At 35.5% G+C, this 20,197-nt stretch overlaps 1 protein-coding gene across 4 annotated transcripts in view; it reads right to left on the bottom strand.

Moving 5' to 3' along the window:
* Positions 1 to 2,572: 2,572 nt before the first annotated feature.
* Positions 2,573 to 20,197, bottom strand: part of TTK (TTK protein kinase) — a 43,763-nt gene continuing 26,138 nt past the window's right edge. For 3 of the 4 annotated variants that reach the window (XM_072832258.1, XM_072832256.1, XM_072832257.1), the window contains exons 15-22: positions 16,636 to 16,793; positions 16,357 to 16,508; positions 15,198 to 15,322; positions 13,156 to 13,236; positions 8,152 to 8,328; positions 7,713 to 7,797; positions 7,301 to 7,398; positions 3,917 to 5,130 (exon numbers count right to left, since the gene is read on the bottom strand). In XM_072832258.1, the coding sequence (XP_072688359.1) occupies positions 5,044 to 5,130; positions 7,301 to 7,398; positions 7,713 to 7,797; positions 8,152 to 8,328; positions 13,156 to 13,236; positions 15,198 to 15,322; positions 16,357 to 16,508; positions 16,636 to 16,793 (963 nt within the window). In that variant the 3' untranslated portion in view covers positions 3,917 to 5,043. Of the gene's footprint in view, positions 2,750 to 3,916; positions 5,131 to 7,300; positions 7,399 to 7,712; positions 7,798 to 8,151; positions 8,329 to 13,155; positions 13,237 to 15,197; positions 15,323 to 16,356; positions 16,509 to 16,635; positions 16,794 to 20,197 lie in introns of those variants that run through there. The other variant, XM_072832259.1, reaches the window with a different exon arrangement.

Below are 20,197 nucleotides of genomic sequence, written 5' to 3' on the forward strand. Positions count from 1 at the left end.
ATATCCTCAAGAGAAATTAAAAATTATTTTGAATAAATGAAAATGAGAACACAACTTACCTAATTTATGGGATGCAACAAAAGCAGTAGAGAAAAATTTATAGCATAAAATGCATATATTAGAAAAAAAGAAAATTCTACAATCAATGATCTAAGTTTCTACTTCAAGAAACTAAAAAAAGAAAAGCTAACTAAATCCAAAGTAAGAAGAGAGGAATAATAAGAATTACAGCAGAAATGGAGAAAATTGAAAACACTTAATCAACAGAGAACAATCATTCAAACCAAAAGCTAATTCTTTGAGAAGATAAATAAAATCAATAAGCCTCTAGTCAAATTAAGGAAAAAAAGAAAGGACACAAATTACTAATATAAAAAAATAAAATAAAGGACACAACTACAGATCCTATGGACATTAAAAAGGTACTAAAGAACTACTGTGAAAAACTCTATGCCCATGAATTTGATACACTAGACAAAATGGACCTATTTCTTATAAAACACTATTTTCCAAAATTCACACAAGAATAAATAAACAAACTGAATAGGTTTCTATCTATTAAAGAAATTGAATCAATAATTCAGACATTCCAGATAGGTCCCAGGCCCAGAGTTTACTGGTAAATTTTACCAAATATTTAAGGAACAAATTATATGAATTCTCTACAAGTTCTTTCAGAGGATAGAGAGAAGCCTAGAAGCCAAGGGAATATTTCCTAACTCATGCTATGAGGCCAGCATTATCCTAATTCCAAAATCAAAGACATTACAGGAAAACCATAGACCAGTATCTCTCATGAATATAGATGCAAAAATCCTCAATCAAATATTATCAAATCAAATTCAACAATGTATGAAAAGAATTATATACAACTGAGTTGGGCTTATCCCAAGTAGTCATGGATGGTCCAACATTAAAAAAACGATTAATGTAATCAATCACATCAATAGGCTACAAAAAACCCCTCATATGATCATTAATAGATGAAGAAAAAGCAACTGACAAAATCTAACATCTATTCATGATAAAAACTCTCAGCAAACTAAGATAAAGGGGAATTTCCTCAACTTAATAAAGCATATCTATTAAAAAAAACATACAGCAAGACACCTGGGTAGACAGTTCAGCATCCAACTCTTGGTTTTGGCTCAGGTTGTGATCTCCAAGATCAGGCCCATGTACTGAGAGGGCTCAGTACAGAGTCTGCTTAGTTTCTCCCTCTGCCCTCCCCCACAACTCTCTCTCAAATAAATAAATAAATCTTTAAAAAAATACAGCTAGCATCATATTCAATGATGAGAAACTTGAAGCTGGGCAGCCCGGGTGGCTCAGTGGTTTAGCGCTGCCTTCAGCCCAGGGCCTGATCCTAGAGACCCGGGATCGAGTCCTGAGTCGGGCTCCCTGGATGGAGCCTGCCTCTCCCTCTGCCTGTGTCTCTGCCTCTCTCTCTCTCTGTGTCTCTCATGAGTGAATAAATAAAATATTTAAAAAAGAAACTTGAAGCTGCTTGAAGCTACTATGATCAAAAACAAGGCAAGAAAGCTGCCTCACAACTCCTTTCAATAGAATATTAAAAGTGTCAGCTAGTGTAAGAAGACAAGAGGGAAGCCTGAATGCAACTCTTCTTGATCCTGGGATTGTGAAATTTGAGGTCTATGTGGAGTATAAAGTACTTAAAAAAAAAAAAAGACAAGAAGAAACAAGAGGCACATAGATTGGGAGGGAAGAAATAAACTGTTTGCAGATGACATGATCATCTATGTAGAAGACCCAAAAGAACTCCTGGAACTAATAAAAAATTATAGAAAGGTTGTAGGATACAAGGTTAATATACAAAAGCCAATCATTTTATATAGCAATAAACAAGTGGAATTTGAAATTAAAAAACACAATACCAGGGGATCCCTGGGTGGCTCAGTGGTTTGGTGCCTGCCTTTGGCCCAGGGCGTGATCCTGGAGTCCCGGGATCAAGTCCCGCATCAGGCTCCCTGCATGGGGCCTGCTTCTCTCTCTGCCTGTGTCTCGGCCCCTCTCTCTTTCTCTGTGTCTCTCATGAATAAATAAAACCTTTAAAAAAAAATACCATTTACATTAGTACTCTCAAAAATTAAATACTTGGGAATAAATCAGACAATATATATATACAAGATCTATATGAAAAAAGTATAAAACTGATGAACAAAATCAAGGTATGAATAAATGAAGAAGTATTCCATTCATGGACAGGAGGATTCAATATTGTCAAAATGTCAGTTCTTTCCAATTTGATCTACAAATTGAAAGCAATTCCAATCAAAATCTCAGCAAGTTTTCTTAATGAATATTGACAAACCAATCCTAAAGTTTATATGAAAAGGCAAAAAAAAAAAAAAAAAAGGCAAAAAGCCCAGAATAATCAACACAATATTGAAGAACAAAGTTGGAGCACTGCCACTATGCAACTTCAAGACTTACTATAAAGTGATAGCAATCAAGACAGCATGGTATTGGTAAGGGAATAGGAGGAAAAGGAGCAAAAGCAATACAATGGGACGAAGACAGTCTCTTCAATAACTAGACATCCACATGCAAAAACAATGAATCTAAAGACAGATTTTATACATTTTTCACAAAAATGAACTCAAAATGGATTACAAACCTAAATGTAACATAAACTGCAAAACTGTAAAATTCTAGAATATAACATTGCAGGAAATAGATGACCTTAGGTATGGTGATGACTTTTCAGCCACAACATCAAAGGTACAATCTATGAAAGAAATAGATAATGTACATTAAGATTAAAAACTTCTGCTCTGTGAAAGACAATATCATATAATAAGATAAGCCACAGACTGAGAAAACATACCTACAAAAGACAGGTGATAAAGGACTGCCATCCAAAATATACAAGTTCTTAAAACTTAAGAAAACAAACAACCAGGGATCCCTGGGTGGCGCAGCGGTTTGGCGCCTGCCTTTCGCCCAGGGCGCGATCCTGGAGACCCGGGATCGAATCCCATATCGGGCTCCCGGTGCATGGAGCCTGCTTCTCCCTCTGCCTGTGTCTCTGCCTCTCTCTCTCTCTCTCTCTCTGTGACTATCATAAATAAATAAAAATTTTAAAAAAATATTTAAAAAACCCAATTTAATAAATAAGCCAGACATACCTCACCAAAGAGGGTACCAGTTGTCAAGTAAGAATATGAAAAAACACACCACATGTGTCATTTGAGAAATGCTAGTTAAAATAACAATGAGATACTACTACATACCTATTAGAGTGGCCAAAATCTGGAACACGGACAACCGCAAATGCTGACAAGGATGTGGAGCAATAGGAACTCTCATTCACTGCCACAGGGAATGCAAAATGGTACAGCCACTTTGGAAAATAGTTTGGCAGTTTCTTACAAAACTCAGTATACTCTTACCATCAATCCATCCAACATGCTCTTTGGTATTTATTCAGAGGAGTTGAAAATTTATTACCACACAAAAACCTGCATAGATTATAGCAGCTTTATTCATAATTGCCCAAATTTGGAAGCAATCAAGATGACCTACAGTAGGTGGATGCATAAATTGTGGTACATCCATACAATGGAATATTACTAGGTGCTAAAAAGACCTAGAGGAATCTTTTCAAAATGAAAGAAACTTATCTGAAAAGGCTACATACCGTGCAACTCCAACTATATGATGTTCTGGAAAAGGCAAAACTATTGAGGCAATTAGCAGTTCAGTGGTTGTCAGGGATTAGCAGTTCAGGGGTGGGGGAGGGATGAATAGGAGGAGCCCAAAGAATTTTTAGGGCAATGAAAATACTCTGTATAATATTATTATAATGGATCCTTGTCATTATACATTTATCCAAACCTATACAATGTATACCAACAAAAGTGAACTGTAATGTAAAACTATGGGCTTTGGGTGATTGTTATGGTGTGTCAATGTAGGTTCATTAGTTTTTTTTTGTTTTTTGTTTTTTTTTTTTAGGTTCATTAGTTTTAACAAATGTACCAATCTGGTAGGGGACGTTGATAATGGGGAATACTATGTATATGTTGGGGCAGGAGCTAGATGGGAAATCTCTGCACCTTCCCCTCAACTTCGCTGTGGACCTAAAACTGATCTTAAAAGGTCTTTAAAAAAAAAAAAAAGAGAGAGAGAGAGAGAGAGAATACTAGATTGAGTCCCAAAGACTCTAAGACTACATTTGTAATTTGTCAATTACCAAGCAAATTACAGTGAAGGTATGCCCTATACAACTTATACCACAAGCTAGCATGATACTCTAAACACTGTGCAATAGATATTATGAAGAATCAAAGAGAGAATTAAAAAAACAAAGTGTAGCCCTAAAACTCTGGACTGCATCAGTGCCATAAAGCAATTAGGAAATCTATTTTAGAATTCAAACCCTTTGGAATTTTCTTCTTGAAATTCATTTACTAAGATCTAGTCTTGTATCTTCCCTTAATTTTTTTTAATATTTTATTTATTTATTCATGAGAGTCACACAGAGAGAGGAGCAGAGACATAGGCAGAGGGAGAAGGCTCCATGCAGAGAGCCTGATGTGGGACTTGATCCTAGGACTCCAGGATCATGCCCTGAGCTGAGGCAGATGCTCAACCGCTGAGCCACTGAGGCGTCCCTTCAATTTTTATTAAGAATTTTGCACCATATCACCAGTACATTTGTTTGAAGAAAATAATTACAATTTCTACATTTTAGTGTCATTTTATGCTACAAAGCTTTATTTACATAGTTCTTCAGAATGTATTTCAGTTGTTCGCCCACTATTCTGAATGTGAAATGGTATCAAATAGAGTAGATTTACAGGAAAGCATAAGAGAGAAAACAATTCTACAACTTTATACAGTACCATTAGTGGTTATTATTTTTACAGTTTTCTTTTGAGGATAATCTACTGAATTTTTCTGCCATTGACATTTCAGGGTGAAGTTGTCTTTAAGAGCAGATTTCCACAGAGAATAAAGAGTATATACAGTCCAATATGATTTACAGGTGATATTTGACAGTTTAGGAGTAGCTGTAAATTATTTTTTCTCCCACTTGTTTTCAAAAGTCTTGGATGATGAAGAGGAATCGTGACTTTCACCACTACTATAGCGGTCATATAAAGTCTGAAATGAAAAACACACACTTGTTTTCCAACTTCTAAAATTCAATGTATTATCAGATGAATAAAGATAACTACATATATTCTAATATGTAATGAATGTCTCTTGTTCTTTTAACTAGAAAATTACTTTACAACCTATTGAAGATAATAAGAATTGTAAACACCTAGCTTGGCCTAAAAATTCACTATCATGAGATACAACTCAATCATTCTGTAAAAGAAATGTAACAGCCATTAATAAGCATATATATGCATTTTTTTAAAGATTTTATTTATTTATTTGACAGAGCACAAGCAGGCAGAGGGAGAGGAAGAAACAGGCTGAGCAGGGAGCCCAATATGGGGCTTGATCTCAGGACCCTGGGATCATGACCTGAGCCAAAGGCGGATACTCAACCAACTGAGCCACCCAGGCACTCCCATATATATGTATTTTAAAGGCCTTCTTGCTCTCCCTTATTTTTTCTTAAATAAAGCAAGTCTTACATAACTTGCTACACTGTAAAATAAACTCATCAGGAAATAGTTTCAGATGATATTTCAATTAATAAACAGATGACATTAAAAAAATACAAGTTATGGGCAGCTCTGGTGGCTCAGCAGTTTAGTGCCGCCTTCAGCCCAGGGCCTGATCCTGGAGACCCGGGATCGAGTCCCACGTCAGGCTCCCTGCCTGGAGCCTGCTTCTCCCCCTGCCTGTGTATCTGCCTCTCTCTCTCTCTCTCTCATGAATAAATAAATAAAATCTTTAAAAAAATACAAGTTATATGAATAAACATAATTAGCTATATTAACATCTACATATTGTAAAGGATTTAAGGTTAAGCCAACATCTAATTTATAAAGATGACAGATATCTCTACCATAAAGGAACACATAACCTTAGAGGTAAAGGCAACTAATTCATCTCAATTTTATTCATAAAAGGCTCTAAATAATACACTGGGGGGAAATTAAAACATGGAGATATGAAATATAGAGTAAAATTATAAAACAAATTTTATTCAATTTGAATTCCTAAAACCACTGATTTAACGATAAGACAAAAATTTACTTTATATCATGAATGCGAATATAATAGTGAATGTATAATAAATTCCTCCAGAAATGTGTCCAAGTTCTTAACATCTTAGAGTAGTTTTACCCTACCCAGAGAGTTAAGAGTGTTTTTAATTTAAGCTCCCATATTTTATAATAGCATTATTACTGAAATTAATTAGTAACTGCTTGGTAACTAAACCAGTTGGTTAATAAGCATACACAGGGTTCTAGAATGACTAGGGGTTTGATGGCAACGAGATCCAAATATGGTGGTATAGACATAAACACTGGAAAGCTGAAAGGTCCAAGACCTCTGCTTTGAGAAATGTTCTGACTGTGGTACATAGCTTCATTACCTGTAAACAAATACCGAGATTTCTCCTAGATGGCTTCTGGAAAAAAAAGATGGCTAGAAGAAATGAATGCAAAAGCTGTGTTAAGGGACATCTGGGTGGCTCAGCAGTTGAGTGCCTGCCTCTGGCCTAGGGTGTGATTCTGGAGTCCTGGGATCGAGTCCCACATTAGGCTCCCTACATGGAGCCTGCCTCTCTCTCTGCCTTTGTCTCTACGCCTCTCTCTCTCTGTCTCTCTCATGAATACATAAATTTAAAAAAAAAAAAAAAAAGAAAGAAAGAAAAGAAAAGAAAGCTGTTTTAAGAATGTTGTTGATTTATGGGACACCTGGGTGACTCAGTGGTTGAGCATCTGCTCAGGGCATGATCCTGGGATCCTGAGATGGAGTCCCGCATCGGGCTTCCTGCATGGAGTCTGTTTCTCCCTCTGCCTCTGTGTGTGTGTGTGTGTCTCTCATGAATGAATAAATAAAATCTTTTAAAAAAAATGTTGCTGATTTAAATGACAAATTCCTTATGAAATTTATTTCAATTGAGACCTGACAGCAATCTTACAATTACACCTTATATGACAATATACTTTCAATTGTGCTATCTGCGGAATAAGAATGTAAAAGTCTGTATTTGTCAAAAAGCATACATTAAGAATCTAAATGTAGAAATATACTTCATATTTAATCTGATGACTGGAACAACTTTTCTTTGGATTACCTGTTTTAAGTGTCTTATTCACTAAACTACAAAACCATTAAAAGTAATGTAGATAGACATTCTTACTTTAGCAGCTTTCAAAATGGAGTTAGGAGAATTCAGACCAACAAGTTGGCCCAGAACATATTTCATTTCTTCAGTGGTACCCTTAGCCATCTGGTTACCTGTAAAAATATATAATCATTAACATGCTGTAACCAATAAAAAAATACAAAATCACATGCAAATACATTCTGTTTAACAACACAATAACTGGCATCTTGTAATTTATCACTGATCATAGCTACTTACCTAGGGTAAGTAAAAATGCCAGCACATTAAAAAAAAAACACATTTATTTTAGTATTTTAGCATAAAAGGAACTTCCTTAAGGAAAGAGGAATGCTGGAAGAGTAGCCAATTCATGTTCCATTTTTTGTTATAGCTATAAGTCTGTTATTATTAGTAATTACTAATAAGTTGATTTTCAAAGAAGTACCTGGATGAGTTTGAATTTGAACATATGGATGCGCCAGAAGGTCAGGAATGGATATCCTCTGTTTAGGGTCCCTTATTAAGCAACACTACAAAAATAAGGATTCATTTTTTAAAAATCAAGTTTTCTTATGTAATATCAATATAAAGTATCTTTCAAGATTGTATTGTACTATAGTAGTTGCTTTCCAGATAGTCTACTCGGAAACAAGATTTTATAAGTTCTTTTTGCAAAATCCCCAAGTATTCATAACTCTTAAAACATCTTCAAAGTGAACTTAACATGACTAAAAAGCTAATTCATTCAGCAATTCCTTTCAATAGACCATATATATCTATCTAAGCCAGTTACATAAGTCCAGTAATTTCACCTATTTACTCTAAGCAAACAATTTAAGTATTTGACATATTATTCTTCTATATCCATATACTACTAATGTTACCTTTAACACATCTTGAAGATCCTTCTCTGGAATATCAGGAAATTCGATTTCATGATTAGGGTCAATTATGGCATGTAATTTAGAAATCTGGTTAATTATATGCTGAAATGGTGTCTTCCCATAAGTCATATAGTACAAAATGCATCCTAAGGACCAAACGTCACTTTTAGGACTTATCTAATTAGGGGAGGAAAAAAAAGAAAGGTAAGTTGCTGTAATTATTTATTTATTTGAAAGAGAATGAGCTGGGGTCAGGGGGACAGAAGGAGAGAGAGAGGGAGAGTGAGAAGCAGGCTCCCCAGAGCAGGGAGCCTGATAAGAGGCTCAATCCTAGGACACCAAGATTATGACATGAGCCAAAGGCAGATGCTTAACTGACTGAGCTACCCAGGCACCCCAAATAACTGTAATTTTAACATACAATTAAATGTAAGAATATTTTATACACAGATATGTACACATACATTCCTTAACACTTAAAATTATAACTAAACCTCAATTAATGGGCAAGCACTCGATTCAGTTTACATGAAAAAACACTGTTTTATAGTTTTTGTTATACTTGGTTATTTTATCAAGAGATGAGCTGTAAGTCTCTCAACAAACTCATAATTAAAATATTTGAACTGAAACATGTTTTGTTCCTGTCAGCTTATGAAAATATAAAAGACTAAAAAACATAACTGCAAGTTTTAAATTTACTTGTTTTCTCCAAAACTACTGAATTATAATAAATATCTTTTAAGATTTTATTTACTTGAGAGAACATGGGCTGGAGAGCTGAGGGAGGAGCAGAGGGAGGGAGGGAGAGAGACAGAGAGAGAGAATATGAATCCCAAGCAGATTCTGCTGAGCACAGAGCCCAAAGATGGGCCTGATCTCATGACCCTGAGATCATGACCTGAGCCGAAATCAAGAGTTGGATGCTTAACCTACTGAGCCACCAGACACCCCAGGATTATGATAAATTTTTATGTAAACTCATAACATATAAGTATGCATAGATTTTAAAAAGGTTAAATTGAGCTATCCTAAACCCAAGAACACAAACTATAGAATCAGGCTGGGCTGGATTTGAATCCTGGCCTTATTACTAGCTAGTAATTCTATGCAGCTTCACTTCCTCTTCTCTAAAATAGAAAATAATAAAAGTACATTTTCATGGGGATTAAATGATATAACCATGAGATACGGATAAGCATAGAGAGTAATTTCTGGGTATAATAAGAAAACAAGAAATGCTACTTATTATTTAAGTGCTCTTTGCATCAAATAATCTCATTAGAAATAATGTAATATTATTATATAATTATCATTTTGACTTTGAAATGAACATGAATAAGACAAAACATAGCAATGGGCATAATAAAAGAGAATGGTTAAATTCTTCTTTAAAGGTAGATATTAGGGGATCCCTGGGTAGCTCAGCGGTTTGGCGCCTGCCTTTGGCCCGGAGTGTGATCCTGGAGTCCAGGGATTGAGTCCCACATCGGGCTCCCTGCATGGAGCCTGCTTCTTTCTCTGTCTGTGTCTCTGCTTCTCTCTTTCTGTGTCTCTCATGAAGAAATAAATAAAATCTTTAAAAAATAAAAATAAAAGGTAGATACTAAACATATTATTAAAACAAAATAAAGGGATCCCTGGTGGCGCAGCGGTTTGGCGCCTGCCTTTGGCCCAGGGCGCGATCCTGGAGACCCGGGATCGAATCCCACATCGGGCTCCCGGTGCATGGAGCCTGCTTCTCCCTCTGCCTGTGTCTCTGCCTCTCGCGCTCTCTCTGTGTGTGACTATCATAAATAAATAAAAATTAAAAAAAAAAAAGTTAAAACAAAATAAAGAGGCACTAGCGTGGTTCAGTTAGTTAACTAAATAAGGAAAAAGAAATGGCACATATAACTTCAAAACAAAACAAAACCAGAGAGAGAAAGAAAGCAGAATAGGAATGTTAATATTAGAAAAAGAGAATGAGAACAAAAAAAAAAAATGCTTTTAACAGAAGAGGGAAAGCCATTTTATAATAAAAAAGGTACAACCAACCAAGAAGAGATGATACTCACAAACTCCTATGCACTGAAACTACATTTAATACAACTATATTAAGTAAGAACTATATCAAATTCTTTTGGGGGAAATGGTAAAAAGATTCTAACATGCCTTTTAGAAAATGGCAGATAAAACAGATTACTATCTTAACACAAAGAAAACTAAAAAATCAAAATAATTTAAAAACTCTCTTCTTCCTCCAACTTAAAAATCTGGAAATATCCATCTCTAAATAAATCATGGATTAAGAAGGATTTCAAGGGCCGCCTGGGTGGCTTCACAGTTGAGCCTCTGCCTTCGGCTCAGGGTGTGATCCTGGAGTGCTGGGATCTGGAATCCCACATCTGGTTCTCTGCGGGGAGCCTGCCTCTCCCTCTGCTCATGTCTACCTCTCTCTCTGTCTCTCATGAATAAAGAAATAAAATCTTTAATGAAAAAAAAACAAAAACAGGATTTCAGATTTTGGAAAAATGGGAGAGGCAGGAGAGTGAGAAGTAGGCTCCCTGGTGAGAAGGGAGCCCAAGGCAGGACTTGATCCCAGGACCCAGAGGATGACCTGAGCCAAATGCAGACACTTAACCATCTGAGCCACCCAGGTGCCCTTGTTTATTTTTTTAATTAAAATATAGTTGACACACAAGGTTACATTAGTTTCAGGTGTACAATATAGTGATTTGAGAACTCAATACACTAGTCTATGCTCATCACAAGTGTGGCTACCACCTGTCATCACACAACTCTGTTATAATGCCACAGACTCTATTCTCAATGCTGTGCCTTTCATCCCCTGACTTATTTATTCCGTAACTGGAGGCCTGTACCTCCCACTCCCTTTCACCCATTTTGCCCAATCTCTTATCCCCCTCCCTCTGGCAACCATCATTGTTCTCTGTATGTGTGAGTCTGTTTCTGCTGTTTATTTGTTTGCTTTTGAGATTGCAGCATAGTTTTTCAATCTGTCCAAATCCCCAGATAAGATGGACAGAAAAGCCTGGTAGCAAAACCATATATATAGAGAAAACATTTATAACAAAACTAAGTAAAAAATTATACCCATGAACCCCAGAATAAGAATGGAGACAAACTACCACAGCCAAAAATCCTGTAGAGTCATTTGGAAAAGAAAGCAGGGGAGAATAGTGAATGTGCCTGATTTTCAGAACAGAAACTCCAAATAGCCAACAAATGTTCATTGGAGAATAATTTGGAAACAGAGCTAGACTGGGAGGGGTTTGAACTCTTTATCAGCAGAGATTACTTCATGTGTTGGGATAAAAAATTTGCCTTCTATTCAGAATCATTAAGGCCACTGGATAGCAGTGTTAACTCTACCTGCAATTCAAAATAAATCTTATTTTTAAAAAAATATATTATTTCAAAGTATTTTAAAACTGAAATTGCAAATTTTAGAAATTAATGAAAATAAGAAACACCACAAAAAAGGTATAAATAGAAGTTAAAGTAAAAACTCACACAATTCAGTTTTAATGTTTTAATTAATAAGAATATAAAAATTAAGTTAGCAATTATTTAAATCCAAAAACTAGGAAAAGAAAGAAACCTGAAGGAAATAAAAATAATAAATAGCAGAAACTAATTACAGAGCAAATGAAAATAGAATGAAGGCTTTGTTCTCTAAAATAAACAAAACCTTAGTAAGTCTAATGAAAAAGAAAAGACAGATAACAAATCTAAGTATTAAAAGAAAAGCGGGGGATCCCTGGGTGGCGCAGCGGTTTGGCGCCTGCCTTTGGCCCAGGGTGCGATCCTGGAGACCCAAGATCGAGTCCCACGTCGGGCTCCCGGTGCATGGAGCCTGCTTCTCCCTCTGCCTAGGTCTCTGCCTCTCTCTCTCTCTCTCTGTGACTATCATAAATAAATAAAAATTAAAAAAAAAAAAAAAAAAAGAAAAGAAAAGCGGAAGCTAAAGAGTTCTAAAAAGAATTTCATAAGCGAAATTATTTGACATAATGTTATACCACTTATTTGAGAAAATATTTAGAAGCCAGTTTTTTAGGAAGGAAAATATAATTAGTAAATACACATTTATCAAGCAATTACTTTGAGCTAGACGATGTTTTGATTTATATTTTTTCCCATTTAATCAATTACTTTTTATTTTTTTAAAGATTTATTTATTATGAGAGGGAGCGCATGCAAGTGGGAGGAGGGGAGGAGAGGCAGAAGGAGAGAAAGAGAGAGAAGCAGTTTCCCTGCGAGAACGTGCAGAGCCTGACGTGGGGCTCAAATCTCATGATCCTGAGATAATGACCTAAATTAAAATCAAGAGTCAGACACTTAGGTGACTGAGCCACCCAGGCGCCCCTCTATTGCTTGCAGGTCCCTGGACAACAATGTGTGCTTGTGCACACTTGGTGACACTGCTACAGAGCAAGAAGGACTAGCTCGGGAGCCAGAGGCATCCTGGCAGGCAAAAGGAACTCAACGAGGGACACCAGTGAAGCTAACACAAAGCTCACTGAGCTGGTGAAATAAGGTAAGTGGGAAAGTAGCCTGTGGCCGGCTGGGAAAAAATTACATACTAGAATTGTACTTGGAAATGAGCAATTCACAAATGAATAAATGGTAAGAGATAAAATGTAAGAATCAAAGAGGAAACAAGACTTATCAATTATCAATTCAATAACATTTAAGGGGTCCAAATCAGAGCTAATTTAGTCTAAATTTCTACCATTAATTTTAAAATTTAAAAATATCCTAGAAACATTTCTCATTGGAGCACACTGTTGAGACATCACCATATTAAAAGAAGAGTCTCAAATCAATAAACAATAGCAAAGCTGAATTCCATGACAATTTGCTTAAGAAAGCAAGGTCTCTATAATGGCCTAAAAAGTTTTAGAACTTAAGCAACTTTGAGTTAGCTGTTAAGTTTAATCAGAGAATAGTCCATTCCTTACTGATGCCAGCTAAATGGGATGTAAATAACCTTCATAGTACCTTTGACTTGGATTTTCCATTCTCTCTTGAGGAAGACATATCTTTGATTGCTTCTGGTGGCATATAATTAACTGTACCAACCTGTATGCCAAATCACAGAAAACACAAATCAATGAAAATACTTCACTCTGCTTTAGCTTTTTAAAACACAAATGTCAGGTTCTTGGAAACTTGAATAATTACATATTGTAGTAATATTTTTTAAAAACTCAAATAACTGACAAAAATATTAGGACATAAATTTATTCACAACTCCAGCAAAGTAAATTGGATTCATAATCAGGAAAGTTATTCCTCTCAGAAAGCTCAGCTTTTTCTAAGATGATGGCGAACAACGACCATAAAACTATCGAGGCTAAAATTATATTAATAGCCATAAACTTTGAAGGAATTGATATCAATTATTCATTTCTGCGCTGGAATAGACCTAGAATGCTTTTTTTAAAAAATCAACCAACCAACCAATCAAAACTCTAGCTATGTCTCCAGTATTCCCTGGGCCCATGTCCAGAGTGAGATGGGGTGGGTATGTAAATCATGCAAAAGCTTCCACAGTCAGATTATGCCAATCTTACAAAGCATTTATTTTATTCTAAAACAAATGGTTCTGTTTTCAAACACAGAATACCTGTACTTTAGGATCCTGCCATAGAGGATACCTTCAAGTTGATTTACAGCCAAATGTTCAACCGTTATCTTATTTTTTTTAAGATTTATTTATTTTAGAGAGTGTGGGCACACAAGGACGTGAGTGGGGGAAGGGCAGAGGGAGAGCAGCAGACTTCCCACTGAGCAGGGAGCCTGATCTGGGGCTCCATCCCATGACCCTGAGATCATAACCTGAGCTGAAAAGTCAGACGTTCAACTGACCAAGCCACCCAGGAGCCCCAATGTTCAGCAGCATTTTTCATATAACGAGAAGTCACTGTCAAATAGAAATGTTTCAAGGGCATGTTGTCCACCTATTTCTCCTAAAAAAGGTCTAGTTTTATGTCTAGGCAGATCTACACCAGAAATCTGCATACGTGGAACACATCATCTTGGCTCCAAGCAAAATTCTTTTTATTAATTCTTTGGTGTCATCACCTTGGTTTTTATGGGGACAAATTTATTAAGTTTGTAACTGCATATCCTTTTAGAAAAATGCAGTTGAGTATAGTATTCATTATGGTGTTTCCAATATGAAGGCCCACTTAAAATTTTTTTCAGGGGCACATGAGTGGCTCAGTCAGTTAAACGGCTGGCTCTTGATTTTGGCTCAGGTCATGATCTCAAGGTCCTGGGATCAAGCCACACCTTGGGCTCCTCACTCAGTGGGGAATCTGCTTGACGATTCTCTCTCTTCTTCTCCCTCTGCCCCTCTCCTGATTTGTGCATGCTCTCCTGCACACTCTCTCTGTAAAATAAATACATCTTCAAAAAAAAAAAAACTGAAGTTATTGAAAAAAAGAATTTTTTTCAAATGTAAGTGATAGGAAAAGCTTTACTTTTTCAGAAGAATGAAATAATCTTACTTCATGGACAATGAAAAACAAGTAACTGCAATTTCCTCGTTGGTTGCTACCAGGAATCTCTGAGAATAAGTTTCAGGTGAATTCAAGATCATGGGCAAGATGATCTCCGAGACAGGTATTACTGCTTCTTTACCACAGCTACAGGAAAATCTTTCAAAATTGCTGGATTTATTTCTACCTGATCTTGACTTTCTATACTACAGTGTTTTATACACTTTAAATATGGTTTTAATTCTTAAAATATTTAATCTTTTAAGATTTTATGTATTTATTCATGAGAAATATTCATGAGAGAGAAAGAGCAGGGAGCCCAATGTGGGACTTGACCCCGGGACTCCAGGATCATGCCTTGGGCCGAAGGCAGACACTAAACTGCTGAGCCACCAGGGATCCCAAAATATTTATTCTTATACAAAGGGTTCAAATTCTTTGAAGAATGAGAATGGAAAAAATAAAATCTCTATTAGCAAAAGACTTTACAGGAACTGAACTGCAGTGTGTGGTAACCAACCATTCATTAAGTCTTACCTGAGAATCTTTAACAATACTTGTTGTATCTGGTTGCATTTGGTTTGCAATTCCAAAATCAATTAGTTTTAGCATTCCATCAACTATCAGAAAGTTAGCAGGTTTCAGATCACTATGAACAATGCCTTCAAAATAAAAATCCACTGCAATATTAGACAATATAAAACATTCTAAGTACAAAAATATTTCATAATCTACCGGTAGAGTGGATTCCTTTAGTCAATCAAATAAAATGCTCATTTTTAATATTTTCTAAAAAATAGAGCACCTGCTATGTGCCAGACACTATTCTAAGTTTGCTGTTTATATTGACTCACTTAATCTTCATACCAGCATGGAGTTAAGTATTATTATTATCCCCACTTTTAAGAGGAAATTAAGGCAAAGATTTTAAGTAACTTGTTCAAGATCATACAGCCTAAAGTGACAAGGCCATAACCTGATCCAGGCAGTCTGGCTTGAGTTTATGATCATACCACTATGATTCACTACCCACTAGATAACATCATAAATTACAATGTCGGGTGGTAAGACCCTAATGCTCCTGTCTCCTCTATCCCTACAACCCTAATCTTAATCACTAGTGAATTATCTTTTAACTTATAGAGAGACATGAGGGAAAGAATTATAATTATCTAGGTTAACAGTTATTTTTTAAAAAGGAAAAGGTAAAGGCAGAGAAGCCCTAAAAAGAACCATGTCCAACTAAAGTGAAAAAAACAACTTAAGGGCTAACAATTGAAAAAAGAATAAAACCAACTCCCACACAAGGCACACAATACAAAATGACTAGAATGAGAGAAATAAAAATCTCAGATTTTTGGGATGCCTGAACCCTACAATCTCAGATCTCCTATAAGTGAACTACATGGAGACCCAAGATAATGGACTATGTTAATACTAATAAAGATATGGGTACATTTTGCATTATGCATGCATTATGGATGTGGGGACTTGAGTTCATGCACGATATCCTTTGGTAAATAGTGCTTTAAAGAAATGGTTTTTTGTCCCTTCATCTTCAGATGAGCTTCCAAATATTTAGTTTATCTAATCTAAAGGTGCTAATAACAAATATCTAAAAATTATAGGTATATTTCTCTGAGATAACATTATTAATGATTAGTATAACTCTGCATATAAAGAGATTTTAAAATACCATGTTGATGAATTGTATAAACTGCCTCCAACATATTTTTCCAGTAACTTTTACGTTCCCATGGATTGATGGATTTTTTCTTTTTAAGCCAACTATTTAGGTCTATATTTCCACACTCCATTACCATGTAAATGTACTGGTCCGTGATTTCACTGCCATTAAAAACAAACAAACAAAAAAACCCAAAACAATATATGGTTAGGTTATACTATTAAGATGCACTAAGTCTAAAGAGTTACAGCAAAAATATTTTCTTTTCAAATTAAAAAAAATTCTTACTAATCATAAAGTCGGATGATCTTATCACTGTGTTGTTGTAGTTTATTCAAATAAGCAATTTCATTCCGGTAACTCTCAATTGTTTGATTATCTGCTTCTTCTAAGTTTACATACTTTATGGCATGTATCTGTTTCTTTTCATTTAATACCTGGAATACCTATATATTAGAACAAAGGAAAAAGTTTAGAATGTACTACTTTCATATTATCATAATAATTCTAAATTTATTAAATTTTAAGTTAAGGAATACTAATATGAATAATTAAACATGTCTGGGCTTATTTTTGAGTACTAAAGGGAAAAATATGTTAAGAGAGTTAACAGACCATTCTCAGCTATCTATGACAATGAGTATTCAATAATGCAAAGGGGTAAACCTAAGAAGTTTTTATATTAACATATAAGAAATAGAATTTAAATTTCATATATATATTTATAACACTATTGGATGCCTTAACCAGGAAAATAACCTAAAGAAGATGTTCAAAATGTTAAGAACATCAAAAGGATGTCATAAAGAGTTAATTCATTTCACAGATGATGTTTCTTCCTTTGTGCCTGGAACTAACATTTCATTCATGCGGTAGGGAATATTTAAAAATATGTAATAATTGTAAGCTATCTGTATATTCAGTTGTGAAAAGTGGAGTAGTTCCAATTTGTAACATCAAGTTGACAAGAACAAGATGTTCCTATAAGCCCATTGTCAGGATCTCTGAATCTCTGAGGTCCAGGTCAAATTGCTCTGGCTATAGTGGTAGTCAATTTCTAAGCAATATTAATGGGGCAGATAATACATTTTGAAAAGTAGAAAACACTGTTAATGTGTCCAACCTTCAGCAAACATGCAATAGGGATGACACTTCTGAACTGCATGAACACAAATATGAATGAATGCCAGGGTAAGCAAGAAAAATTATATTCATTTATCCCTTTAGACACACTGAAGTAAAATATCATTTATTCAAAAGCCATTTAACCTTGACTTTGACTACCCAGCAGGTCAGGGCAAGAAATAAGAAAAGAACAGAAATGTACATAAGATTTGTGCAATGCAGATGCATTAATAAGCTTAGTTATTTAAAACTCTAAATTCAAAACTCTAACAAAGTATTACTGGTTTTACCTGCATACATAGCAAATTAGACAAGGGATGGACCTTAAAACAGTGATAGGGCAAGAGACAGCAGAAAATAGCAAGGGAAGAGATAAAAGGAATTTTAAAACATATAAAGCCACTTTATCTAAGGTAAATAGCTTTACAAACCTCAGAGAATTGAGAGTATCTACTACTCTATTACATTTAAAATTTTGTTAGTAGTACCTACCACATAAAGTTGGAAGGATGACTAAGATGATGTGTTTGGAATACAGTAAAGTTAGCTATTATCATTAAGGACAATTAGTACAGAATAAAGTGGACATTTTAGAACCTATTAAAGTTGTTGGGTGTATCAGAAAAAAGATTTGCAGGATATTAAAACTATGCAAGTTCTCAAAGTTTTGGAGGAAATGAAAACTTTTAAATCAACTTTTTGCACATATATACTTTCACTCCCCTATTGCCCCTGCTCAGGCAAAACTCTTGCAATAACTGATGATTAGGTAGTCCTTATTTTCATTTCATAGAAATAGTTATCAGTTATAATTTTCAGTTTCATGGAAAGTTAATGAAAGAATGGAAGGCCATTGTCATGACCATTCCTATTAGTCTCCATGACCTTTCCAAATGCTCTTAATACAACAGTATAAGTTGGTCACTCTCTAAATTCTAGAGCATAAACGGTTAGTTTCATAATGCGTGTTACCTTCTTTCCCTGAAGTATTTTGATTTTGTCAACTCTACCATGATAATTAAATAATGATAAGGTAACCACACTAAAAAAAAAAACATAGGCCAGTCCCAGTCACAGCTTTATCACTTGGCCTTGACTTAAGCTAACATCTTCATTATGCTCCAAGGAAAAAAATGTTTAAAACACCAGCAAGGGGGATCCCTGGGTGGCTCAGTGGTTTAGCACCTGCCTTTGGCCCAGGGTGCGATCCTGAAGTCCCAGGATCGAGTCCCGCATCGGGCTCCCAGCATGGAGCCTGCTTCTCCCTCTGCCTGTGTCTCTGCCTCTCTCCCTCTCTCTATCATGAATAAATAAATAAAATCTTTAAAAAAATAAAACATCAGCAAGATTATTTTACATCCTCTGATAACATGCCAGTAAATATTGCACCTTGACATTATTCAAATACAGCTAAAGAAATAATAAATATTAACCAAAGAATTTCTAGTAAAGCTACTAAATCAGATATTTCAAATATATTGATAAAAATCAATTGTATTGTTCCTTTGTTCTCATGCCCGAAATTTGAGGCAACGGAAAGAAGAAAACTTATACGAAAAAGAAACTAATATTATTGAACAGTTGCTACAGAGATTAATTTACATGCCTTACTTATTGTAAGTTAATAAGACAGTCTTAAATCTAGTTATTGTTAGCTGGCTTAATAAATACAGTAAAACTTAAACCCAACAGGTTTTGCTTCATATATCATTATTATCCTTAACTTATAATAGCAAAACAGCTGAGTGGGGACATTCCTTCAACAAAGTAATTCACTGTTACATTATAGGCACTATTCCAGATTACGGAGCAAACATGATTGAGCAAATCAGACAAACATCTCTATCTTGATGGAACTCACATTCAAGTGCAGGAAGATACAAACAACAAACCAAACAAATAAATTACAGAGCATACTAGAAGAGGAGCTACAGAGAAAAATACAGGAGGAAATGGAGCTCACCAGTGATTGGAAGGCAGGAGTTGTAGTACTAAAGACTGTGGTCAAGGAAAGCCTGTTTGAGAAGACATTTAAGCAAAGATATGAGGATATATTGAGGAAAACTGACTCTTTTGTGAAAATACACCAAGAGAACAAGGATTGAATCAATGATACTACCTAGAAGGCTATTATAATAAACCAGGTGAAAAGATGACAGATGCTTTGACCAAAGTGATTCCAGTGGAGGTGGTGAGAAATAGTCAGGTGCTAGATATACTTTAAGGTAGAACCAGCAAAACTTGTTGATTTTTTTTTTAAGATTTTATTTATTTATTCATGAGAGACACAGAGAGAGAGAGGCAGAGACATAGGCAGAGGGAGAAAGCAGGCTCCATGTGGGGAGCCTGATGTGGGACTCGATCCTCGGACTCCAGGATCATGCCCAGAGCCGAAAGCAGGCGCTTAACCGCTGAGCCACCCAGGTGTTCCAAGATTTGCTTGACTGATTGGATGTATGTGTGAGAGAAAGTGGAGTCAATGATTCCAGAATTTTTGGCCTAGCTAATGGGAGGATGAAGTTGACATTTACTGAACTGGGAAAGACTTTGGAGCCAGAGTTATGTTTGGGACATTTTAAGTTTTAAATACCTAGTAGACACTCAAGAAGAGATAACTGAGGAGTCAAACTGGATATACAAATCTGGAATTCAAGGGAGAGGTCTGAGCTAAATATATGTTTGGGAATTGTCAGCATATACATGATATTTAAAACCACGAGACTGG

The sequence above is a fragment of the Canis lupus genome, chromosome 7 (genome assembly GCF_048164855.1).
Source record: "Canis lupus baileyi chromosome 7, mCanLup2.hap1, whole genome shotgun sequence".
Lineage (NCBI taxonomy): Eukaryota > Metazoa > Chordata > Mammalia > Carnivora > Canidae > Canis > Canis lupus.